The 27,054-nt window shown below is 39.3% G+C and overlaps 1 protein-coding gene across 2 annotated transcripts in view; it reads right to left on the bottom strand.

Moving 5' to 3' along the window:
* The window catches only part of APBB1IP (amyloid beta precursor protein binding family B member 1 interacting protein), a 67,196-nt gene that overhangs the window by 28,948 nt on the left and 11,194 nt on the right, over positions 1-27,054 (bottom strand). Inside the window, exons 1-7 of one of the 2 annotated variants that reach the window (XM_014282488.3) lie at positions 22,673-22,689; positions 21,104-21,175; positions 17,764-17,851; positions 15,590-15,882; positions 12,925-13,002; positions 9,998-10,157; positions 6,320-6,441 (exon numbers count right to left, since the gene is read on the bottom strand). In XM_014282488.3, coding sequence (XP_014137963.2) covers positions 6,320-6,441; positions 9,998-10,157; positions 12,925-13,002; positions 15,590-15,882; positions 17,764-17,851; positions 21,104-21,175 — 813 coding nt within the window. In that variant the 5' untranslated portion in view covers positions 22,673-22,689. Of the gene's footprint in view, positions 1-6,319; positions 6,442-9,997; positions 10,158-12,924; positions 13,003-15,589; positions 15,883-17,763; positions 17,852-21,103; positions 21,176-22,672; positions 22,690-27,054 lie in introns of those variants that run through there. The other variant, XM_055706694.1, reaches the window with a different exon arrangement.

Raw genomic sequence — 27,054 nt, forward strand, 5'->3', positions numbered from 1 at the left:
TTGGCTTATGCTGATGCCATGTCTCTGGTGTGAACATAAGAAAGAAACTTGAAGACTCAATACAACAGACAGTTATGCTAGGAAACGGAGCTGGCTCTAGACTGCCTCGGCACATTTCTAGTCCATGGACAAAGGCAAGCAAACACTAAGGACCACAGCTTTGTGCCTTCATCTGAAGACAGTATTCATAGTGGAAAAAACCCAAACCGGCTCAAAACAGAACCTGCTTAAAAGTGTGTTTTCAGCAATGCCTGCCTACACAACCCAAAACCATAGGTTTGACTGAGTGATAATGTTCCTCTTATCCCACTGGAAAAAAAGATACTGTTCTGTGCAGCTGTAGCAAGGCCTCTGTACCTATGCAACAGCTCTGCATGACAGGGAGCACTATCACGGCACGGCTGGCTTGGTGTCGGGACACCCAGTTTTGCATTGATGAAGGTATGAAGAGAAACCTCAGAGGGCACTGTTAGGCTGGGTTGGGCTTCCAGACTTTGGGATGGATTTGCAAAGTAGAGGGACATGCAAGCTGTAATCTGCCTTCTTCTATAGATCATTATAAAGACATAGTGCAATCCCTAAAATACACAATGAAGATTTATCAAGGTAAGTAAACCTTATCACTACCCCAACAAGGCTTGGCTCATCAGCTTTACTACCAGCAGGGAGAGCATTCATCTGGCTCACTCAGCCTTCAGTGCACTGATAATAAGAAAATAAAACTCCTCCGATTACAACTGATTCACTTTCAGGCATCTGGCATTTATTTAGCAGAAATACAGACCACCCTGCACTGACATAATCAATGGTAAAGAGAGAAAGTTTGTAATGCTATCCATACTGGATACATCTAATGATATACATACATACATCTAAGAACACAGTTTTTCCTTAGGGAAACAGGGCTCTGTCACCAAAACCAGCGTTACACAGACGTACAGTCATCTTTCACCTGTCAACACACATTTCATTTATTGCTGATTACCTCCTTTATGTCTCTGCCCTGAAATCTGGAAGTACACGGCACTTACTATTTGTTAGTGGCTAAAAATCTGGGGAGCAGACTGTACGCTGTAATTGTTTTATCACTGTGTGGTCTCCTATTTTTGATCAGAAGCATTCATCCTATAGGAGGCAAACCGCATGTGTCCATAAGAGGTCATTCCAAGTCCAGGGGTCAAAGGTCATGATAAAAGGCAAACTCTTTCCTGTCTGAGGACACCACTGGGAAACGCATGTTTGGTTTGTGATGTCAGGTCATTAATGGGACAAGACGTGGCTACAGGGCAGCTCTCTACATATGTCTACAGATTTAACTATTTTTTATATTCAAAAGACAATGTCTTTCTCTTGATGGAGAGCTGAGCTTACTTAACAGGATGGACTCATCCTATTGGGCTGATAACATAAGAAAGCAAACATAAAGGGTGATATTTTACCAAACAAAAAACATGATGGTACACTTTGTCATTGGGTTTTCTTTGTTTGCTCTGTTTGGATTATTTGCTGCAGAGATGAGCAGTCAAGCGTTTTTGCTTATTCCCTGTGCCTACACACCCTAGACCAGCTGAAGCCGACACACAAAGCCAGCTGCTCTCTCATGCCATTCTGCCTGACTCGGACTCATGCAGAGCTACAGCAGGAGTTTTGACATGTACTGCTAGCCAGGTATGACATCCTTAAGAGGCGTTACGCCAGCATTTCCCCCTGTGCTTATGCAGGACAGTGGTAAAACTAGCTGATGGACCATCATTTACATTAGCTTTACATTAGCAGGAAAATTCATATGCACAAAAGAAAATCCAGTAAAGATTTTATAGCCAGCTTAAGTTAATTTTGTGCTTTGTACTGCAAAGTCTATGCATACAACCTTTCCACTTAGGGATACAGCCATCTCCTTTTGTGTGGAAAAGCAGGTGAAAAAAAATCAGGCTGTATTTCTCTCCACTGTATAACCCTCAAACAGTGGAAGATAGAAGGTGTTTTCAATAGGTTCAAAGAACATTCCTGGTGGCATGTAAGAAAACCAACCTTGGATCATGGTAGAAACAGTAGCCTTAACTACTGCACTGCCAAACTCTCTGATCAGCGTTCAACGTCTCTATATTCATTAAAAAATTTCCTGAATGAAACAGCACCTCTCTCATACCTTTCATCTTTTTTCATACACAGCCCCATGCAAGCTGGAATGCAGCAGCTACTTGGCAGTAGATAGCAAAAAAATAGTGTTCAAGACAGCATTCTCCCTCTTCTTCCCCTTCCATTTAGGCTGTATTTTTGTTTTTAAGCTGTTGAAACTGTTTTTCCTGAAGATCTGCAAGGTCCACAACAGCACAAATCAGACAGCGTGCAGGAAACAAGGCAGCTGCTCCATGCTTATAACTACTTTCTTTGTGAAATGAGCTGCCAGTTTATGCTCATCCAACCTGCGCCCAGAACGAGGTGAGAACTGGCCAGCTCACATCCCATTTCAGCCCACTGCAACCACGTACCAAATGCAGCATGCTTTGTGCAGAAAAAAACAACCCAGAACATAGCCATATTTGCAACCTGTAACATGATGTGTCCCCTAAAAAAATGCACATTAGAAATATTAGAGGACACGTATGATTGCTATGAAAATCACAAAAGTAAATAAATAAATTAAGCTGAAGGCAAAGCTCTTTGATGCCCCAAAAACTTGATTTTCAACTCTGTTCACTTGATTTTATAATGTTTGAAGAAATCACTACAGGTGACTTTTCATGCCTTGAGGACGGTGTCTTCAGCATCAAAGAGGGGGGAACACAGAACAAATGAAAGACATACATAGGCTATGATGCAGCTAAGAGCAAACAATATGCTGGTTAAAAGTCACCTGCAAAACAGTTCAAATATTTAAAGACTGTTTCTGTGTTACAGTCCCAAGGCAGAAAAAGAGAAGTATTTATTGAAGTAGCATCTTCCTGAAACTATACCATGGTCTGAGATACACTAATAGAGAAACTGAGGGACTACAGAGAAAAACACTTCCGTTTTTCTCACTTCTCTCTTTTTGCACATTTGCCAGCACACCCAGCAATTGGGTTCCCTACCACCCTTCTGTGTTTCCTTCACTGGGTAACAGTGGAAACAAAAGAGAAACCTTGATTCACAAAGGTGGTCAAAGTGGTAAAGAACAAAAGTATCACCTGGTGGATACTAGCCCAATTTTACTGACTTCAAAATATTTAAGCATAAAACTCATTATAGCTGTCCAGTTATGAAAGATATTAAAAATTCTTACTCCATCTCCTCATGCTGTTTAGTACTCTTGCTTTTTGGAAGAAATACAACGCCAATTCAGCCTATGGGCTCTCCATTGGAAGGTACAGCTCTTGCTTTTGGCTTACATACAAGGGAGCAGAAGCATAAAGTACTCGCTGTACAGATTTTCATTAATTTTCACAAATACTGCCCCAATAGTAAAAAACAAAAAACCCCACATGCACGTTTGAATTTATCCTGTCTGCTTGTATCAGCAAGAGAGAAACAAAGGAAATCAAAATCCATGCAAGCAAAAATCAAATAGTGTTCTAAGAGTGTAAGCAGCATTTACAGTCAAATTTAAATTCAGCTGCCCCTTACAAAAAACCCTGTTTAAATGAAGCAAATTAATTTCCTACATTTTTCTTTTTTAGTCTCTTTTAGCTGAGAATTCTTCTTTGAGCTTTTTGAAAAGAAGTGTTGAGACCTGACAATCTTTCCTTTCAAGAGTCTAGCATAGCATTACTCAGCCACATGACAAAGCATCACCTCTCCTATGTTATTTGCACATGTACCATTATGTATTTTTGTTTCAGTCCTTAGTCATAGACCTGTGATGCTTCATCTCTGTAGATGAGTCGCTGATACCATTCATGGAATAGTGGAACAGTCTTCTACTGTGAGTTCGCTGTAGGGTAAATTATATCATGGTGAGGAAAAGGGCAAAAGTATGCCTGTCTTCATGAAGAGGGGAATACCTGACGATTTTGCAGATACTTCTTTCTAAAATGTATTTTAAAAAATAACACTTTAATAAGTGTTAATTTAATAAATAACCCTAAAAAATTGTCTTCAGAGACAAAGCTGCAGAAAAAAGAGTACTGCATGACAAGAATGACAATCTTCAAAAAAAGCCACTGGCATTAGCTGAGCAGCATGTTGCTAGCACAAAGAGGATAAATCCTGTGTTTCAAAACCTCAGTTCCTCCCCAGAAAATGAAACACATTTAATTAATTGTTGTTTAATCTATACCAGGCATATAACTAGTTCACAGAAAGAAACAATGAATATCAGGCACAGGTCACAGACCTTCTCCAGAGGCCTACTTGTTTTAGCAATGCATCTGGATATCTTTATAATATTTAATTTTTAAGCATTTAATTGCATCAAACCTCTACAATGAAAATTTTGTATCACTAGTTTGTCTAAGAATAAGTTGTAGGCACCTGGCCACTTTTTTTTTCCAGAAAAATATCTGCAGAAAAGTAACTGTGAGATCTCCACAGACAACCTCCAACAGAATGAGCACTAAGTAAGACCAACAAGGAATCCAACCGCTGATGCATGACCACCACAGGCTGTGTCAAAAAAAGCATTCTGCTATTTCTGCGCTCACAGAACGAGTTTATGAGGCAACCTTGACCGAGCTAGGAGGAGGCTGAACATACTGAGAACAGAGTATCAGAGCACTGGATTTCAGTTTCCCATTGGTTACACCAGTTTTCCTAGGTAGTTAGGTTATCATACACCCTGCCCCCCACCAACTCAACATTTCCACTTGGTTTACCTTTTCAGGGTCTCACTCGAGATCATGTATTTGACCATGTTTCATTATGTAGTGTGAGCTCTGTCTGTACAATACTGTAATTTTCTGCCAAAAGCACAAACCATTGATAGGACTGTACTATTCTGCCTGTCTCACAATGTTTGAATTTACTAAGCCTGACAGATGGCTAGGCTTTATTACTGGCAAAATATTTCAGTAGTGTGATAGCTGCAACTGGTCCAGTTTCCTTAGGCTGTTCATTTTAGAGCTTATCACAGAGAGACTGAAGCCCAAGGACTACAGACATGTCCAGATCAAGCTGAGCATGTCCTGAGATGGGAGGACAGAGCAACACACTCTCATTCTGGTTTTGGTTTAAGTCATATTTATTTCTAAAGTTCACTGCAATCAAAATGCCCAGAATCTTCATCAAAGGTTTACTTCCTATGGGAGGATCACAGCCTTGATGTAAGCCGTTTGCCCAAATAACACCACTAGTGATAAAAATCAAATGTGCAATTGAACCTCTACTGCTAGGTATGTTTATGTGCATTAGGAAGTATGACATTGAGCCATCGTGTACGTTTTACTTCCAAACTTGGCTTTGCTGTTTCTTATTAAAATCACATCAATCCATGTACACTACACAACAAGTTTTCTTTCCCTGACTGAAGATACTTGTTATGTCAATGAAGGAAACTTTCTCTCTGCAGGTTTTATTCGAAACACTAGCTCATTCTAAAAGAAAACAAACTTCCTAATGAGCAGCTTGGTGAGCTTTGCTGCCAATTTATATATTTAACTCATTTTTTCAGCAATGCTGAATTGCTCATTTTTCTCTTGCTGCCCTCAGGAACAAACCAGATGCTCAGCAAGCTAATGACGAGAGGAAAAGATCTAGTGCCTCAGAATCCATCAACTGTATGTGCCAGGGTGTTTGTAAATACAGTTTTGACCACATTATCACAATAAATAAGTGATCTGTGTATAGACCTATCCTGAATAATTTGATGCAATTCAGTGAGCAGATCCTCCTTTTGCAAAGTTAGTGTGCACAAGTCACTGTTCACCCAACTCTTCTCCCCAGTCTAAATGAAATCCAGATAAACTCTCTGTAGTACTCAACATTCTCTCTATGAGGTTTCACATAAAATTGGCAAAAACTGGGCCTTCAAGGAAACGTTGATCTTCATCATTAGAAATAGTGGAGAAACTGTAATAATGACAAGGCCAGGTTTTTACAGCTGTTCCATCTCACCCCAGTTCTGAGAGCTGTGCCTAAGCAACAGCTTGTACCAGCAGAGAACTACATGCTTCATTTTTTACCACTGCAGACAGGATTTTAGAACAGTATCAGAAAAGAACAGAAAGCCCTAATTTTCAGATCCTTGCATTCAATGTACTGGGCTTTTTTTCATTGAAATTACAAGTTTTGCTTTCTCTAATTCTGAATGGACAGAGCTGAAAGCGAACTAATAATGCAATAGGCAGCATACAGACTCAATGACATCATTTTAGACTCTTAGCTGAATACCATGTTAGCTTACCTGGGGATTTTTAAATAAAGCATATTTTTCACTTTTTTCCAAAAACAGAACCTTATTCTCAGTGTCTCGAGTCCAGTCTGATAACACTTCAACAACATTTTCATGGTCTTCGAAAAACCTTTCTGAAGAGACAGAACAGGTAACATAAGACACTCAAACTCTCTCTCCCCTCTCCCGAGGCTGCAGAAATTCCTGTATAAGAATGTAATCATTATCTGATGTTCACTCTGAGCTAGACAGTCCAGCACTCTTTTCCACTGCACAGAAGGGAGCAAAACCACATGAAAATAGTGTCATGTGGAAGGGCAAATCAGTTGCAGAACATGCCCTCTGTAGCCTTGGCATGCTCCTGGATTCCTTCTGCAACTCTGTGCTGTGGCCTGAAGACTGCCAAGGATGGAAACAGTGACCCACTAGGAGCAGCTGGTTACACCCATGTCTCTCAGTGGCTTTCTGCTTTTGGTTTTTAAGGTTTGCAGTATGATTAGGAGGAGGGTTATATATTCACTTTGGCTACTGAATCAGGGAAAAAATAATCAGAAAAACTTATTTCCTTGATTTTTTACTTACTGAAACAAATGAAAAATTGCTTTTTGTCAGGAGGAAGAATTCTATGCAATGAAAAAAAAAAATGTTTGTTTCAAACAACTGTATTTAAAAACAGAAATAGCAAAACTGAGGAAACAGGAAGACAGACTGAGAACTGATGTGAAGATACACTGGTTTCTTAAAAACCTCACCAGAGATGTGGGAGACCTAGTGTCAGTTCTCTCCCTTCCTGAGATAATCTGAACCCATATCCTCCACCCAGGAAAGCCACAGGGTATGCTAAGGTTATGTGACTCCAATCTCTTCTTCTGCAGTTTCACTTGTATAAAGTAGCTGAACAGTCACATAAAGCCCCTGTGGAAGGGAAAGGAATTGAGCGTAATTTGCCAGGTAATTTTGGAAGGATCCAAAATGAAATTTTCTACAAATTCAGTATTGGGGGAGAGAATTAACCCAGCTTCAATTTTCAGTATGATTCTGGCCATTTCCTGTGAACAGCTGTACTCTCATTTCAGTGTTCTGTGGTGATCACCTCTTGCAATAGCCTAGACTAGCCTGGTGTAAGTGGAGATAACAGAGCATATATTTTGTAGGCTTTTTTTAACACTTCTTGTTACTTTTGACAAGGGTTCAGTATGTCCCATCAAAACTAAATTTTGTGAATTAATTATACTCACAAAATGAGATTAGCTTCAGGGCCAGTTCACGTGGACAGTAACTTTTAACAACACAAGCAATGTAGCGCTTCTCATTTAGCAACTGATACTTGTGCAATGTACTGGAACTATAAAGCATTATATAAAAGCTAAGTAACGGTTTGAAGCATAAACAGTATCTTACAGTCCAGGATTGCCATAAAATAATTCTCAGGTTGTAACACTAGTTTTTTAATACTAACTTTTCCCACATATACTTTTGTTTGTTCATTTGCAGTACCAGGCTTTTCTAAAATAAAAAGTATGATATGACCATCCTCAGGAGGGTCATTTTTATAATTATTGTTACGAAAGAAGTGTCAAGTCTGGATGCCTATCAAAAGGCAATACTCTATTGCAAAACACATGCTGGTATGTACAGCTCAGTGTTATATCACCATCTCACTAACTGTGATTATTTGTGATATTTAACATGCAATTAATCTAAAACTGTAGTTTATTTTATTTGCAATGATTGTCTTTCAAAATAACAATATAAGACACTCGGTCAAGGATCTTATGATACAGAACTAGCTTGGACTTTCAGTTCAGCCTGAAGTATTTGCTGCTTAGATTTGCTTCTTAAAAATAGTTTTATTTTCTTGAATAGTAACATGGAAAACAGACAGAAAGGGAAAGTGCAGGAAAGCCTGTCTTCTAGGTATGCTGATAGTAACGGAGCTATCTAGAACTGCCAAGAAGTATACTGACAAGAATAAAGAATAGTTCACATTGTTTTGATTTTGAACAAAATTAACTGCATGTTGCTGTGCACTGGAAGCAGAAGAAAGAATACATACCATTCCATCCATATCAAAATTCCCTTCTGCAAACAAAAAAGCTCCATTCGCAGCTGATTTGGGCCTGATGATAGACCTCTGCACCAGGAGTTCATAGACTTTTCCTTTTTTCCTGAACCAACTACTGATTTATTTCCTTTCCTGCTCTTCTTCTGTCCTGGCTTTTACAATCATTTTTATTCACTATGAGAGTAGTTCCTTACTATACAAATACCCTAATGCTAACCCAAAGCACCTAGCTTTAGCTGACACTACAGTAACACAAGTAATTTTTACTTAAAAAAAAAAAAAGTCTAACCATTACCCCAATTTTTGTAGCACATGATCTCCCTGAAACCTTCAGTTTTAATTGTACAATGGGGAATCCAAAATGTCTACCCAGATTATGAAGAAACACAAGTATATTCTTTGTAATGATCATGGAGACTCAAAAAACAAATCTGTTTATATGCTGTCATCCTAACAGTCAGACGTATTCTCCCAAGTCACACTAGACCAGACGGAGCAATTTTCCAAGACAAGAAAAGACTCTGAAATTATTCAAAGTGATATTTGTGACATTTCTAGGGTCTAATGACATTTCCAGTCTTTTGTTAGTTAAGATAAGAAGGTACAAAAGAATGCAGCAATGTTGCTTCATGTATCATCCTAATAGAGTAGAAAGAACAGATTGGCAGTTAATGTCTCTGTCATTCCTACAAATAGATGAGTATCACCTTGCTCATGCTTTTTCCAGTCAGGCTTTTTCCAGCTATTTTTACATTTCTTTGTTTTACTTTAGCAGGATGACTATTCCTGGGGCTCTTTTAAAGTGCAATATTGACATTTAACTTTCTTTGTCCATTTTTACATCTCTGCTGGAAGACTGTAAACTGAAAATGCCAAAGGCTGACAACTGCCTGTTTCTCTAGGTCAAATGCAACCCCCAAAGAAAGTTGTAGCAATTTTCCTTTTCCTTTTGTGGCAAATACCTTTGCAGCCTGGACAATAAAATGGTTCTGAAATAACTCATAATTAGAGAATACTCCATTCTTAACCAGGCCTTGAAGCCTTTCTGAAGCAAAACTCATTAAGTTGCAGAAAACAATACATTAGATTTGCACAGCTGTTTCCCAGGGCCCTGGTGGCCACGTTAGTTACTTCCTAAATCATCAGGTTCCACCAGCAGAGCTGCAGTCTCCTCAAAGAGCAATACCCTGTTCACAACTACACTTAAGAAAACAACTATCACAAGTGGAAAGCATTAGAAATGACTGAAACGCTTCTCAGTCAGTCTTGTTTAATTACAGCATCTGTTTGGCCAGTATATAACAACCTGCTGGACAACACTTCAGCGCTGCATCCTCTCTTCGAAAAGCAGAGTGGAGTACTGATGTGTTTGAGTCTGTCACTGCCTTGACAAACAGTGAAATTCACATGGCTCCTTCATTTTGTGTGAAATAGAATAATGGAAATGGTGATGGGCAAGAAGCCTTCTACATCTGCATCATCCCTCAGCTTAAAGACTCTCATGTTCCAACGAACACCAGTGGACACGTGGGTAGGAGAAATGTTATTAATTATTTTTTAAGACTACCAATAGCATAGGATGTACTACATCTATTTGCTATACACTCTGTCACTACACCACTTACCTATTTGCAGCTCTGGGTTCATTTCATACAAACACCAGTCGACGTTGCAGTCACAATGGGTTTTCTCAAAGAGATTGTCTAAAACATCCCGTGTCACCTGACGCTCATCCACCATTAGTGACTTTGTGCTGTTATCGTACATGTGCACCTTGACAACAAGCTGAGTACAGAGTCACAGAAGAGTCAGTTAATTTCAGAAACAAGTAAAAGTCTAGTCTGAATTTGCTAACACAGATAAGAAAGATTAAGGCTGAAGGTTATTACAGATTCAAAGGCACACTGTCCCACAGGGAGCTGAGGGAATAAAACAGCTTGGAAGCTTTCACATTATATTGCCACCAAAATAAAGACCTCTTCTCAAAAGGAGAAAATTGAGCCCTGTCCTGTACATGACTTCAGAAAAGGTGAAATTGCTATGGAGAAAAAGCAGAAGTTAATCTCTTCTCTAAATCTACTAGATGTGCCATTAAGGAAAATGCTTGATAGGGAAACCAAGTACAAAAGGACAGAGTGTCCTTAATGCAAGCTAGAAACGCGGACAACTTAGTTTTAAATGAGAAAAAGAATGAAAGAATCTTGCTATGCCAACAGATATGAAATTGTATTGTACTAAGATGGGCAGTAGTCCAGCACCCACCAATAAGCAAGCAGATGGGTTACTTACACTGACCAAATTAACCTATGACACTCACTATTTCTTCATATTGTGAAGTACTTGTTAAATGAGAAAGTGTGAACTTTTTTTCAGCAGGGAACAATGCAAGAAAATGCTGAAGTATGTAAAACGTGATAAAGAACTGAAAATACATTATAAAGAAAGTATTTAAAATGCTTCATTAGTGCTGGAAACAAAAGAAAATTGTCTACAGGATCTGTACATGTATATGGAAACTGGAACTGGTGAGTTGGGAGGACTTCTCCATACAGTGTTCTTTAAATAGCTCCTTATTCTAAAATGTGTGCATAAGAAGCTTTGGTATTATAGAGACAATCTCTGTTAAAGATCAGGTCAAAGCAGAAAGTGATGATCCCCAAGAAAAAAACTACACTATCTCTGAAAAGTAAAAGCAAATCTAACAAAAAATGTGAACTCACTTTGATTCCAACCCTTGTAAATAGCTGCCTCTCTAAAATAAGCAACTGAACCATAGGGCAGATTACAGAAAAAAAGAAATGTTGTACACGCATAATCTACACAATATCTGGGGGCGGGGAAGAGCATTTTGTCTGGTTATAGCTGACTGCTCAAAAACATGCATCTTCCATCTTCGGAGTCACAGAATGGTTGAGATTTGAAGGCACCTTTGGAGGTCACCTGGTCCAATCCCCTGCTCAAGCGAGGCCACCCAGAGCCCATTGTCCAGGACCATGTCCAGATGGTTTCTGAGTATCTCCAAGGGAGGAGACTCTACAAATTCCCCAGCAACCTGTGCCAGTGCTCAGCCACCCTCACAGTGAAAAAGTGTTTCCTGATGTTCAGTTAGAATCTCGCATGTTTCTGTTTGTGTCCACTACCTCTGGTCCTGTCACTGGGCACTACTGAAAAGGGCCTGGCTCCATCCTCTTTGCACACTCCATTCACATGTTTCTATAGATTGCCGAGACCTCCTTGGAGCCTTGTATTCTCTAGGCTATGCAGTCCCAGCTTTCCTCATAGGAGAGATGCTCCAGTTCCTTAATCATCTTTGTGGCCCTTTGTTCATTGGGATGGAACTCTCTAGAGCTTGGAGGAAGCGATCCTTGAATATTAACCAAGGCACTCTTTCAAGCAGATTTTTGAAGAAGCCAAAGTCTGCTCTCCTGAAAGCCAGGGCTGTGAATTTCCTTTTCACCATCCTCCCTGGCTTCTGCCATCCGCTTTTGGTAAAAGAGAGAGAAGACTAGTTTCCTTGACAATTATTTAGTCAATTTGGAATTCAAGAAATAGTAATTTCATTATAGTGAAGCCACAAGAAGATTAAGCCTTACTTCTACCCTATGGTTTCAAATATTCAGAATGGGAGGAAAAAAAATAGTCTTCAAAATAGATGTTTCCTCCCAAAGAGGAATTGCTAATGCTGCAAGGACAAGAGGGTGACCAATGAGTAGTCATAAGTTTAGTTACTGAGCTTTCTAAAGACAACATTGGTGAAATCCTCCCAACAAATTCTCTCAGAAGTAGCATTTGTACATGAATGTAAAGTACTCTGTGGGAACCATCTCAAGTTTGGGCACCCCCAAATTTATTGGAAGCTTCAATTCTTCTTGGAAGCCCTGCAGGCTCTGATCTCCAGCACCTCCCATCTCCTGTTTGAGCAAGACTGAAAGGTCATGACTTCTTCACCCACTTTTCAGAGTTACTAAGCATCTGCGGCTTCTGTTGCATTCAGCTGGAACACTAGCTTAGGATGAGTGGGCATAATTACATGACACACTGCAGCACTGTGCCGACAGTGGCAGGAAACTTTCTGATTTGTTGGTCTAAAATAACTTCTATTATCCTTGTACATTACTACACTGCTGTGAAAAGATTTAGCAAGACAACCCTCATTAATTTAATTGGGATTAGCAAAATCCACATTCGCTGTAGAAGAAAAGTTTAATACTTCTGGAATCAGCACAGCATAAGTAAGCAAAGTTTTTATCTGCATTCCACTTTCTCTAAAGTAACCTATCAGAACAGCAGACTCTGCCCCAACATTGGAAAAAAACAGAGGCAGAGCCTTCCAAGTCCTCTTAAAAATAAGTCCCTCAGAGCTAGCATTCTCACAGAGACTTGTCTTCAGGTGGATGACAAGACAGCTCCACAGAGTATCTTTAGATGTCTCAAGTTACAGACAAAATATGAAAAAGCCTAGGAATTTTAGTAAGAACTTTTATTATTGAGAAGAATAATAGATACTTAGCTGATAACTCTTACGGTAGCATTTCACAGTTTTAAGGCTCACCTTTTTAACTTTGGCTTCCTTTAGTTTCTCCAATGCAAGTTTAATCTTGTCAGCTTTAGCCTGTGCCTCTCGTTCTTCCTGAAAAGACACGAAGATATTTGATATACTTCTTCTTAAGTAAAGTCAGCAATTTGTGTTTACTTGAAAAGAGTTGTTTCTTGTTATTTATATCCAGAACATAAGGCTTGTCATGGGAAACTTCATAGTTACAGCTTTCCTTGAGCTAACATTCTCCAGCCAAAGCTTTGATTTACAAGCCCAGCACTTCCAATTATACAGCTCATACATGATCTGTTCTTCCAATGCTACAGGAATGTCTGAAAACTGGACTCTTCTATTTCCCTATGGATTACAGCTGATACAAAAGAGAAGGCGAAGCAAGATCTAGTCTGAATGAAACAGCACTGCAGGGCTTGGAAGAAAACTTGCTTCTCAGTAGGATTAGGAAAACTAGAATCTTTAGGATCTTATTGAAAAATTTGGCTTGCAATTATAACACTTATAATTTTAAACTTTCTGTTAATTACATTAATTTAATTGAATTCTTTCACTTGCCACATATGAGCTCTTATTGCATGCATACTTACTGTGAGGAACACCTCCTTAAATTGGATGATATCATGGGTTTTTAATCTAGTAATGGATCTAGTCATATTAACACAGACACAGTTAAATAGAGCACTCAAGTTCATTCCAGTTTTTGCTGAATGCCACAGTAAGATACCTAAAAATCTCAGCTTCACCCAGCTCTTCTTTTACAAAGCAGCTGTATCGGTATCACGCCTCTCTCAATATCAGTAAGGTCTGTGATCCAAGAAGACTCTGGATCCCGAGCTACTGAGAGTTTTAGGTACATGTACCAGATGCCAGTGCCTACTGTTGCCTCTGTGACTGGTTTACAGATTGTGACCATTTATTTTTGCCATCTGTCTTCCAGTAGTCTCCCCCAGTCACATAGGGAGTTGGAGAAGTACATTTTGGACAGCAAGTAACTGGTTTCTGGGGCTGCCTTGGACTGTTAGTACTACTGGAGGGTTTTGTTTCTTTCCAACTTTAAATCACTGCTCCTCTCCATTGAAAACTGTCTTGTCTTTGCTTTCTTGCCTCTCTGCTAATTTTTGCTGTCCCTGTTGCATGCTCGCACCTTTGCAGTTTCCTTTGTTTTGAAGGGGTAGGATTCTTTACTATGGTACCCACAGACACCCCCAGCTTCCAGTCAATGACTGTAGTTCCTGCCCTGCTTCCGCACAAGATTCTTCCCTGTGTTACCTTCGGCCTCCACTCTCTACCCTGAAGTTGTAATTTTAGTGGTCTTTGGGCTAAGAGAAACCGAGGAGGCTGTAATTCATAGCAGATGCACTTGCAAGAAAATAGGCCTAACTAAGCATTGCCACCACATCCTTCTTACAGAGATATCATAGAATCATAGCAAAAAAAGAGCTAAAAAGGTTATTTTATTCATCCCAGGTTCAACTACAACTAAAGTACTCCTGACTGACGACCCTCTTGCTGAACTAAACATCTTTTATCACTTCTTCCCCTGGATACTAGCACCCTTTCAGATATCAGAAATGAAAGGTAAGGTGTACAACCTGAAAGAGATGACTTCAAGCATCTTTGCTGTTGTCAAATTCTCCACTATAAATACCAGACAATCAGTTTTTAAATGTTCTTTTGTTTTTAGATCCACAGGTATGGAAATCTGCATTGCTACAGCTCAGAGATGCTAACTTTCAGAACCTAAAAAAAGCTTCCATAGTTGAAGAGAAGCTGTTGGACAAAAGTGGCTTTCACAGTAAGGCTGCCTGTTCTACAGAGGGAAGAATACACAGCCTCTCCCACTGCGTCCCCCCCTTTATCATCTCAAAACACCTCTCTGCAGGGAGCAGGAAAAGCATCTTAACCAAACTGGTTGAGTGTGGTGCAGGCAGGTTTTCTGCTGAAATTTTTAGGCAAGCGTAACTCAGGCTTCACCTGCATGTGACCTGTGTTAACAGAGTTCACACATTGTACAAAACTGCAACAGAGGTCTCATCTGACAAGCCTTCATGTGTTCATAATGTTTGTCTTAATGTTTACTTAATGTTTATGCAAAGTAAATAGGCTATCACATGCAAATTTTTAGCAAAATTTAACTTTTTAAGAAATGCTTTGACAGGCTAAAAGATTTATTTTGCCACTACAGTATCATCACCACGTTTTCTGGACCTTCAAGCAGAAGCACATAAAAGTCATCCAGATAACATCACAGAAAAGGCAGAAGTCTTATTTAGCTTAAGGACAGTTTTTAAAAGAAACATCAGAATTGATGGAAACCTGTAAGATAGCTCTATGCTGCCCTTCCCAAAATGGTGGGATCTTTGGCCATGCTTTGCACTGATGCCAAAGCCAAGTTCTCTACAAGAAGCTAATAACTGATTAGCACTTACTAAAAAAAATTCAGTGACAGGTTTTCTGTTAATATAAACCATTTGCAATGATTTATGCCTGTCTTGGGCTATCAAAATGATGATTAGAAAGGCGAAGGAATGGGCAGTAAAATTGCTGAGCCCACTATAACTGTAGAACCTTCCCAAGATGTTTCCCCCTGGGATATTCACTATTGTTCCAATGCAAAATTACAAAAACTATTGAAGACTTAGAAAAAGATTCCACCCAGGCTTACCTGGGTGAGTGGCTCAGGAGGAGGTGGTGGTGGTGGTGGTGGAAGGTCTAAACCAGGGTCTGGAGGTGGAGGGGGCAAGTCATCCTCAAACCGTCCAGTAATGGTAACATAGACACTTGATTCAGAATAAATGTCACTACATGAGCCTGTTGAAGGCTGAGTGACTGTACTTTGCTGGTTGCCAGAAGTTGTTTTCTGGGCTTGTAAAGTTCTCTGTTCAACATCATTTATGTCTGCTACAAGATCAGCCATTAAAGCATCCAGGTCTTTGTCCTCTAGGGCACTTAGAGATTCTGTAAAGAAAACCACAAGATACATCAGAGTGACTATAACACTATGTTTGCATGTATGTACTGTTTTAGCATGGAAACACCGTGTTTCCAGTTCAGTGGAGATTAAATTGCAGAAGGCAGGTTACTGTATAAGATATTAAGGTTTAACACTTTAAATGGGTTCAAGAAACAAACGTGGTTTTGGAATAGCCATTAATCTGGTCATGCTGAAGTTCAGAGTACAAGGAACTCTATGAACACAAATTAAACAGGACAGGAAGCTTCTCTTTCAGTGATACAGTCTCAGGCCCTCATGATGTTATGAAACCTGGTCCTGATCCAGCAAGGTTTCTGGGCGCATGCTTAGTGATATGGATGCAAGAAATTCCATTAGCTCCCATTAGGCTATTTACTTCTTTGGGACATAAATGCTTAGCAAGTTTTGGTACAGTAAATAACAAACCATGTAATTGAGGCCTAGATCCAGAATATCTTCACATACTACTACTATTCTACAACTCTAAAATTAACATGAAGCGAATCAGAGAGATCTAAGTCACAAGAAATTGTATGGTGTCATTTGCAGCACATCAGTAATTGTGTGATCAACATCTCTGACATACCTCATATAATATGCTGGGTTTTGAGGATCTTTAAGCAAAGAACAAATAAGATAGTCTCTTTTCAAAAGCATCTTATCAACCAGATAGAAAACACTGTAACTTTTGTTTTCTGTCTTTCACTCTGACAGAGTAAAGATAAAATTCTACACTGGAACTTCAGATGCAATCAATTCTTTGGTTGTTTGAACTAGACATGGTATAAGAGATCCTGTAGAATAACATCCTGTAAGATGATTTAACCTTCTGGAAGAGAAGGGTTCTTTAAGAACGAACCGATTCAGTGGTTTAAATCTCTTTGAAGAACCTAGTTTAAAAAAAATTCAAAAATAACAAAGTGGATTTATTTCCCTTCTGGCAAGGGATGGAGGGTGCTGAACTTGATAGTCAAAAATGCTAACATAGTCCAACATAGAACTTTCATCATACTAAGTGTGAACGTGTCACTAGACAGTCTTAAGTTTATTCTGCTTTACCTGTTACGGTAATAGAGTATTTTCATAAGCTTTTATTTTCAGTGGGAAAGTTGGCTTATGATCCTCTCTATTTACATACCTCTACCCTCATTGCTGGTAGAGACATGAGGTGCTTAACAGTGAACTGATTCTGGGATAAAAACATAGGTTAAAACCAACTCAGGCAAATGCAAACAACCAGCCCGCAGTAAAAAGAAAAAACAAAACCCCAAAACAAACAAAACCAAAGGGATTATTAAATATATAATATATATTTTATATATATATTTAATAATAACTCAAATAAATTTTCTCATTTGGTTTGTCACACAGCCTCAACAAGCAGCTGTACAAGCAAAAGCAACAGTGTAAACCAGAATGAGAATAAGCAACATAAAGTGGAAGCAGTTGAAGCCAATACTTCCATCAGACAAAAGTGTTCATGTAGCTCTGACCTCACACTGAGGAACCTTGCTTCTATTAAGTTAAATACTTACATTAAAAAGGTTGCGTTTTTGCAAGTTGTTTGGGGGACTTCTGATTTTTGTTTTCCTCTACACTCAGACATTTTTAAAAGTCTAACTTCTGACTCCTATCTAAGACTGAGCAACGTCCCTAAAAAAAAGTTGGCCCCTCCGAAGCTTCCTGAATTGAGACACATAAATATATCCCTGCCCCCCTCCCCCCAGCAAAACAGGTTTTTTTGTTTTGGTGGTGTTTTGGGGTTTTTTTGGATCAAGGGTGTTTAAAGTTTTTCTTCTCATTTGTTGCTGTGAGGTATTTTAAATAAGCATGAAAAGCATGAGAAAGTCCATTCAGCTACTTACCATTTAAATCTTTAAACCCAACTGTAAAGCTAAATTCATCATTGGACACTTTGGGGGATGCAGGTTGTACAGTCTCCACTCCTAAACTCTGTTAAGGTAGAAGAAAAAAAACAGGCATCTGATGACATAATTACTACTACAAACATTAATATTTGTAAATCAATTACCTGAATTTGTCTAACTGAATTGATTTTTCTGCAAGGAACAGACTGACACACACTAGTTTCTGGGATTATGCATAGACTGGTAAACTAAATAGGACCGGGACAAGGGTTCAAGCACTGTCTCAATTATGCCAAGTGTTTTGATGGTTTGCATGCTTCTCAATACAATGTTGACCCATGCCAACTGCAACTCATTAGGCAACACCCAGGCTCAGTGTGGGGAACAACAGAGGCTAGAGCTGTTTCTAATAGAGACGGTGGGAAAAGCCAGACTGATTTTTAGTTTTTGGTGGTTTGTTTGAAGGGGGAGCAGAGCGAGGGTGTTGAAAGAGTTTAACTGTGTATACATTTGAGCTGTGCAATGCTGTTTGCTCCAGAGTGCTTTATTTACTAATATAGAACCTATCTGTTGCTTTCTCATGCCGTTTGCAAAAAAAAAAAAACAAAAACAAACCACCCAAAAAACAACACAACATGCTGCTGTTAGCAATGTAAACTGCAAATCTGCATAGTTAGATAGAGAATTCCTAGTTTCTGGCTTGTTTAGGAAGCAGGCAGGGAACCAGTGCTTCACAAGTCAGGAAAAGCACAGACAGTGGAGATAGAAAAAGATACATTCTCCCTTCAACAGTGAGGAAGATGATAGCTCTAATAAGCAAACAGTGTGGACAAGACTGGAAGAAATTCCAAGGATCTGCCTAGACCATGCACCCATCCCAAAGCAAGTCACTTACACCTGGGTCATACCTGAAAAATGTATACTTAACCTGATTAAAAAGCTTCCTATTAGATAAATTCCACTATCACCTCTGGTAATTTGTTCCACTGCTTCATTATTGAGATTACTATTCCTGCCATCAAATCTTTCTTGTGATATTCATCCTAAACTTCCTTTGCTACAGCTGAAGACAATTCCCTGTTGCCCTACTCTCCATGGACACGAGGAACCAAGTACTTCTTTCTGCTCTGATGCTGCCTTTGATGTATTTCAAGATTATCAGTTTCCTCTAGACTAAACAACCTCAATCAATCTTTTCTTATAGGTTATGTTTCTTTTCTTTCTCATCATTCCCATTGTCTTCCTCTGGATTTTCCCCAGTCAACCCTCCTTCTCCTCAAAATGCAGTGCTAACACTGGACAGTTTCACGGTTGAGGTCTTACCGATGCTGTGCAGAACGGAAGGATTACTTCATATAGCCTACAAGCTATACCCTTGTTCATACACCCCTGTGAGATGTTTGTCTACTTGTGCTCATACTCAATTTGTACCAGAGGCATTTACATTTCTCAGAGTTGCCTGAAACTGAGAAGCATTTTCCATTAAAATTAATGCAAATGTTTTTCTTGGCAGCTCTTTTCACCTATTTCCCACCCAGGACAAGTTGGTTTCTTCTGAAGTTATATAGAGCTGGAAACCAAAGCAGTGATAACTTTAAACACTGTTTCTGTGTTAATACTGACTCTCATAAAAATAGACACAGTATAAATATGGGAAGAGGGAGAAATGAAGCACGAGAGAGTTTTACAGTGCCCAAGGAAAAAAAAACTATAAAAGAGAGGGCACAAAATGTATTGATGAAAATGACTTCAACACCATAAAGGAAATACTTTCATTACTAATCTAACAAGTCGTAACATCTCATAATGGCCATAAAAGTGGAGGAAAAAAACGAAAGTACATGCAAAGGGAAATAAAAGGGAAAACAAAACGCTAAAAAGTTTAAAATTAGGTCATAGAAATATCAGAAAAGTGCAATTTTGAATTTGCATTTCTTTTTCAGCCTTGTTACGCAATGTGAAGGCACCTTTGTGTGTTCCTATCATTTACTCTTACTTTAGGAACAGACAGATTAGTGAAAAAGGGTGAAAAGCTATCTACAGTCTCATTTTGGAAATTAAAAGTCTAAAGAAATTAACAGAGGCAGGTCTGTAAACTGAAAGTCTACAGGCTTTCAGATATGCCTGTATCCTTCTCCCACACAATGCTGGGGTAAGAGGGGATGCCAGCACTTTAGAGAGGGGGAGGAGTAGTCAGTCTCCATCTTAGGAACATGTTCCATCCCACCCAGTACTGCACCGAGTGTAGAGAGAGAAGAGGGTTACTCTTACTCTGTCCCCATCACCTGCACTCCCAACAGTGCTGTGTCCAATCTGAGAAGGTGAAATTTATCACAAGCAGTCTTTTGTTGAACTTCAAGGCATAATAATGAAACAAAATTACCCTAAAACCCTCCCTCCCTCTCTCTCTCTCAAATAAGCATGCACAGTTATAAAAAGCCCTTAAAAAGCAGAAAGGCTACCAAGGGGCAAAGTAAGGATTTGACAGCCAAGAATGTCACATCAAATCTTGGATTTCACACAGTATAAGCGTAATTCTTATTCTGTGGCTCAGGATTATTGGTATTTAATTCGGCAAGCACTGGGATTCACCAAGAGGGAAGACCCCTTAAAACAGAGGACGTAAGCAGTCAGACTCCCACAGAATCCACAAGCATCCATCTATTAAAGTACAACAGATGTACTGACTTTTGGGATTGTTTTTTTTTTTTTTTAAGATACAAAAATTCTCCTTTCATCAGGTTTTGCAGGAAGTACTCCATGACTATAGATTTAGAAACAGGCTCATGCTATTTTATAGTTTCCTCTCAAGAGAGTAGTCTGCATTGGCTGTAATGTCTCTATAAATTCTTGAATGCCACCCTAGCTGTAACTTAGTATTTTGCCATATCTAAAGATCACTCTTATGCATATATTGAAAAGTTGCTTTCATTTTCAAAGTTTACATTTGACACTCGGGCTACATCCCATTTACCCATGTATGCAAAGCATTTGTACCTGAAGATTCTTATTCAAACTCTTCCTGTTTTGACAGTAACTTTCAATTTCTTGGGACCAAGCCCAGAGGAATTTAAATTGTTTATTCGGGGTTTTTTTGAGAAAGCATCTTCCATAAGCAGTTAGCTCCCTTTAACAATCTAGCTGGGGCTGATACTACTGTATTCTTCAGGCCACTTGTTTTCAGTGTCAAGCAGAGAAATTTAGTTGAAAGTTTTTCAAAATAATGTATCTGTATTTATTCAGAGTGGAAGTACATGAAAAATGTAGAAAAGTTGCCTCTTTTCTCTAAAGCATAATAGCTATTTTTCTAATCTTGATGGAAAAAAGAATTATCTACCTGGGTCAGCATGTCCATCTCCCCAAGTAAATTGCTGAACATTTCATCTATATCATCACAGGTTTGCTCCATCTGAAAGAAAAAAATCCACAGAAAAGGAATCATCATGAGTTCATTTCAAAGCCAGCAATGGTCAAAACCAGAGAATAGGCAATGTTCTTTTATAGTATGTTCTCAATTAACTTCAAAACAACTGTTCACAACTTGCAAAAACCTCTACCCATAATTTAGAAATAACTACTAACAGATCAGAATGTCAATCCTGTACATACTGAAACACACGCTTAGGTTCTACACTCATTACGAGTTCCAACAACCTCCTTGTATTATTCACATTTCATAGGTAGTCACTAGCTAACAAACCATGGTTGTATTTTAAACATCAAAGAAATGTAGCTAGTGAGAGATGAAGAGGGAAACAGAGTTTGAGGCTGGGAAATTCCTGAATGCTTCATTTTGAAAGCATTTCTTTGGCTTAGGTGACTAATACAAGAAGAGTTTATTAGGTGTTATCTAGTGCAGGACCTGGTTATGGTTAGGTACATGACCAACTTTTTGTCTCAGTATTTCTCCCAATTTTCTTTCAAATACTAGTGCACTGAGAGAACTCCAGTCTTACCTAACCTCAAGACATCTGAGGGAGAGCACTGAGACAAGGAAAATGGATACATGCTGCATGACGGTAAATGGTGGCTCTTGTCACAAGATGGGGGTGTGAGGACAGCACCACACACCAAGTTACTGGGGAGATACAGCTTCTGCAATAACCCTCTTCCTCTTCCTCATGCATTTATTCCTTTGCAGGGACAGAAGTAGTGTAGAAGGGTTCTGACATGGAGCACTGCCAGAGACAAGAACTATAAACATTTTCTTAATATGCTCAAGCCTCCAAGTGATTGAAAACTCCGGTACAGATAGCATAATACTAGGGTTCAAACTTTAAACATGTGAGTAGTCTCATTGGTTCGCTAGGTCTATGTGCACCTAGTGCACCTAGTTTTCATGGCAGGGTTTTGGAAGTGAGAGGGCTGACAGGGTGGCTTCTGTGAGAAGACACCCAGAGCAGCCCCCATGTCAGAGAGAGACAGTAGCTCCAGCTGGCTCCAAGATGGACTTGGTGCTAGCCAAAGCCGAGTCCATCGGCAACACTGGTGGCACCTCTGTGACAACATATTTAAGGGTAAAAAATGCTGTGCAGCAGCTGTAAGAGAGGAGTGAGAAAACGTGACAGGAAAAGCCCTGCAGGCAGCAAGGTCAGTGCAGAAGGTGGGGAGGAGGTGTTCCAGCTGCCAGAGCAGAGATTCCCCCGCAGCCAAGGTTGTTCTCCTGCAGCCCATACAGGACCATGCTGGAGCAGATATCCACACTGCAGTCTGTGGAGGACACTGCACCAGAGCAGGCGAACATGCCCTGAAGGAAGTTGCAGGCCATGGTGTGACCATGCTGGAGCAGGCTCCTGGTGGGAACTGTAGCCTGTGGAGAGGAGCCCGCACAGAGCAGGTTTTCCGGCAGGATCTGTGACCCTGTGGGAGACCCATGCTGAAGCAGTCTGCTCCTGAAGGACTGTACCTTGTAGAAAAGACCCCTGCTGGAGCAGTTCTTGAAGAACTGCAGTCTGTGTGAAGGTCCCAGGTTGGAGAGGTTCATGAAGGACTGTCTCCCATGGGAGGGTGCCATGTTGGAGCTGGGAAACAGTGTGAGGAAATAGAAGCGGCAGAGACAGTTACGCACTGACCACAGTCCTCATTCCCTGTCCCCCTGCACTGCTTGAGGGAGGAAGAGGTAGAAGAGTTGGGAGTGAAGCTGAGCCTGGGAAGAAGGGAGGGGTGGGGTAAAGATGTTTTTAATTTTGTGTTTGTTTCTCATTATCCTACTGTCTTAGTAAATGGTAATAAATTAAATTAATTTCCCTATGTTGAGCTTGTTTTGCTCAACAGTAATTGGTGTGTGTTTTCCCTTGTCCTCATCTCAACCCATGAGCTTTTCCATTGTATTTTCTTCCCCTGTTCTGCTGAGGAGGGGGGAATGATAGGGCAGCTTGGTGGCCTCCCACAGTCAACTCACCACAGCACCTTACAGGATGAGGACCAACCTGATGAAAGAAAGCAATCAACTGAGGACAGGAACAACTCTAACGACCAGCAAGAAAAGAAGACCAGCAAGTATCCTGTTCTTCAATCTTAATGCTTTTCCTTTAAAAGAGCATCTTGAGTCACAGAACTATCCCATAGTTAAATGATAAAAGGCCACTGAACCACTACAGTCAGTATCTGTTGTCTGAGAATTACTTGGTAGCATGTCTTGAACATGACAGTTAATACTGAAGCAATCTGAGCTGCTCTGCCTCCTTTGCATTCTTGGTATTTCTGGCATCTACATAAGCAAGACCACCCTAATTTCCACTTGCCCTCTTACCACCTGTGTTATCTCAAACACCAGAATTCATTAGGTGAAGGCATGCACAGCTTTCATCAGTCAGGCTCGGGGCATATTCTACCTGCTTTAGACTGTTTTTGTAGCTGGTGTAACTAAACCAGGCACAGGCAACCAGGAACTGGACTTTGAACTTTCACAGTCCTCTCAAATCCCACAAATCAAAGATTTAAAGATTTCAGAACTGGATTCTGTTAAAAACATTTTAATAGGATGTGGTTGGCAGGGCTGAGGGTATCCCTACCCCAACAGTGGAGATGGTACAGCTATGCCTGTGTAACACAGAACACACATCACACATGACTGAGTGAATGGAGAGCTAAAGTCACCTTACCTGCTTCATTTCCAGGTGACAAACCACACTGGATGGCTCACTCTGTATGTATCATACAGAGCTTTCTCTATAAAACTCCACTTCTGTAGATTCAACAGTATACTGGTTGGGTAAATGATTACTGACTCTTAATTGATTTATTTGAATCAACAGCTGTATAGCTTCCTACACACCTGGCACTTGGAAAATCGATTTTCATAAAAAGGATAAATAAAATGGCATTTATTTGATTAGGCAGAGTCAAGTCAGAGTTGTTATGTGACAAAAAATAGAGCTGCAGTTCATACTGACAAGTATCTCATCGGTGCTTAAATAGTACTGAGTAATTTTATGTTTTTCCTGTTTTCTGATTTAGGAGAACAAAGCATCTGCTGGGGTAATCTTATCAGCTCTAGCCCTTGTATGTTTTTGTGGGTCTTCTTAACCACTGGCTAGATCTACTTTCAGGAAAAAGTCTTCATAGCGGTTCCTCTGACAAATTGAAATCCTGCTTTGCTGTATTTTTCCAGAATAGAAATATAAAAGTGGTAAAAAAATTACTCTTGAGTTACAACCAGGAGACATTATCAAAAGGAGGAGTAAGAATTGCCTAAAAAGGCAAAAAAACCCCTAAGAACTCTCTTCAGTAGTTAACAAAAAAAGGCAAGAGAACTGAATATTGCATTATACAACACACTCAACAAATTACACAATTTTTACAGGTTCTAATAAATTTAGAGCTTCTTTATTTGCAATTACATGATTTTCTGAATCTCCAGACACATTTGATTCATAAGAAAAATAATGTAATCCTATGAAAAAGCAATGTGCAAAGAATTCTGTAAGAATTTCCACTGTAAATTGGGGCTGAGTTAGTCACTGATGAATTGTCCTTATCAATTCAAGTAAATGACGTTTAATACTAGGGGGTTTTTTTGACCTTAAGCACATGTGGGAAGGGGGAAGGCCTGAACATATAATTTGAGAAGGAAATATGTCAATGTCCCTTTCAGGCGTCACTTTCAATGAACAGACATCCATCATCATCATCAGAGTGATAAAGCCATGTTGTCACCAAGCCATTGCCCATACTGGTCTCTCTTTTTTTTTTTTTTTTTTTTTTCCCCTCTTGAATTTGTGATGGGTTTAGGAAGACAAAATCATCATAATCACCAAATACCCTGAAAATATTTTTATGTTAAAACACACTGAATGATCTTTTAAACTGATATGAGAACTCTCCAGATTCATGGGGGATTTTGGAAAGAGCTAGAAAAGCAAAAGATAGTAAAACGAGTCCCCAAAACATTGAACTGCAAACCAGTGTCCATCCACTCTCCTCCTCTTTGATTCTGCTCCACAATAATTTCAATTCCTTTTATTTTATTTGAATTTATTTTTATTTTATTTGATTTTATTCAAACAAGAAACTCAAAGTGAAACCTGCAGGTGTATGAGCTATTATTAACAAAACAGGGGAAAGGATTTACCAGAGTCTCCAGAAGAATACTGAGTTTCATACTCAGTCCTCCTCTATATCCACTGAACAGTGACTTTTCTGACAGGTTTTTCTGTATATAGTACTAATAACTCCTAAAATCATATCAACTACAATAAACTGAAGAGAGGAAAAAAACCCACCAAGACAGCATTTTTGCAAGAAGTTTCTCATGTTATATATAAAATATTAAGCTGAGAAAAAAATCAGAATTAAAATAAAAAGAGGAAATTGCGGTTGTCAAGAATAAACATGCTAAGGAGGGGCTTGTGGGAGGGCATATATGTGAAACCTAACCTATTTTGAAAGTGGTTGATTTTCAAACTGATGTCTTCTAGACCACTTTTTGAAGTAACACGAAGCATACAGGCAAAGGTATTCCTTGTCCTTTATTTCCCCCAAATTTCACATTCCCAGATCTTCATTGAGGTCTCATGAAAATATATTTTTTTTTATTATTTTTTTTTAATGCTTCTACATTTCTCACAGTGTATATGTAAGGGGTTGGGGCATTTGCCCTTCAGCTTGCTATTCTAACCACCAAGTCTCACTATTTAGTTTAGGCATATTAGACTCTCACAGGTTTATATAATACATACATTTTGACTCTTATTTTGACTCAATACATATTCACCCCAGCATTTATCAGAAATCCCCCAGACCTGTTAGACCTATTATTTTTTTACCTTCCCAATTTCAATTTTAGCAGCCTCTTTGCTGATAAAAGTAATTTAAATCTAAATTAAGAGAAGTGAATAACAAAACTCTGCATTGCATTTTATTGTACTCTGTATTTCTAGCATCTTTGCATTTCAGCTCACCCAATTAAAAAGAAATAGTTTCCACATATTTGTTCACACATCTCCTTACCTGCAGTTTCTGTCATTTGTAGTATCTGCCTTTTCTCCCTTACATGCTTTGTTGCCATTTCCAAAGACCTGCCTTCATCCATTCAGGTGGTGCTCTGAGGGGGCCTCCAACCTTTTACTTTTCATAAGAACCTGCCCTGCTGCCCTGGATGACAATACCAAACTCCTGTGCACCGTACTTCTAAACTTGGCAACAGACCCACACAAAAATTCTTCCCTCTCCTAAATATCTACTCCATATAAACCCTGATTTTGAAATCGAGATGTAAATTTCTACATTTTTTGAGCTATGGGCTAGAAAGTTGAAATGACGTTATCTCACTTCTAACACCAGAGAAATTTGGCAGGTGCAGAGAAGCAAGCTAGCCCACAGCGATGGCCAGGAAGCTCTCTCTGGGCCAACCTGGTATGCTTGCATGGGCTATGTACTTTGCTGACAGAACAACATTGTTTTCCCCTGGGGATGGTCCAGTATTCAAGGGCACCAAAGAAAAATGCTGACTGAGAAATTTCTTGCTCAGCTGCAAGAATGGAGCAGCGATCTTTGCACTCAGTCTCACGGTGCACATTCTTACCTGGGTTAAGTAGAACCTCACCTATGTTAGTGTCCTGCACTGACAGGTGGAGCTGAAACTGCCTTTGTTGGTCTATAATATGAACTCTGTAATTAAAATCAGGATACGATTTCTGCATAGATGCATACATTTTGATTTTTTAATATACTAGAAAGAATAATAAAACAATTTTATTTTTTTAAGAATGAAGAAAATTTTGTGATTTGCACACTTATGTAAGACAACTGCACTATGTCTATGAACAATACATAGGAAACTGAGTT

Source organism: Falco cherrug, chromosome 4, assembly GCF_023634085.1.
Source record: "Falco cherrug isolate bFalChe1 chromosome 4, bFalChe1.pri, whole genome shotgun sequence".
Classification (NCBI taxonomy): Eukaryota; Metazoa; Chordata; class Aves; order Falconiformes; family Falconidae; genus Falco; species Falco cherrug.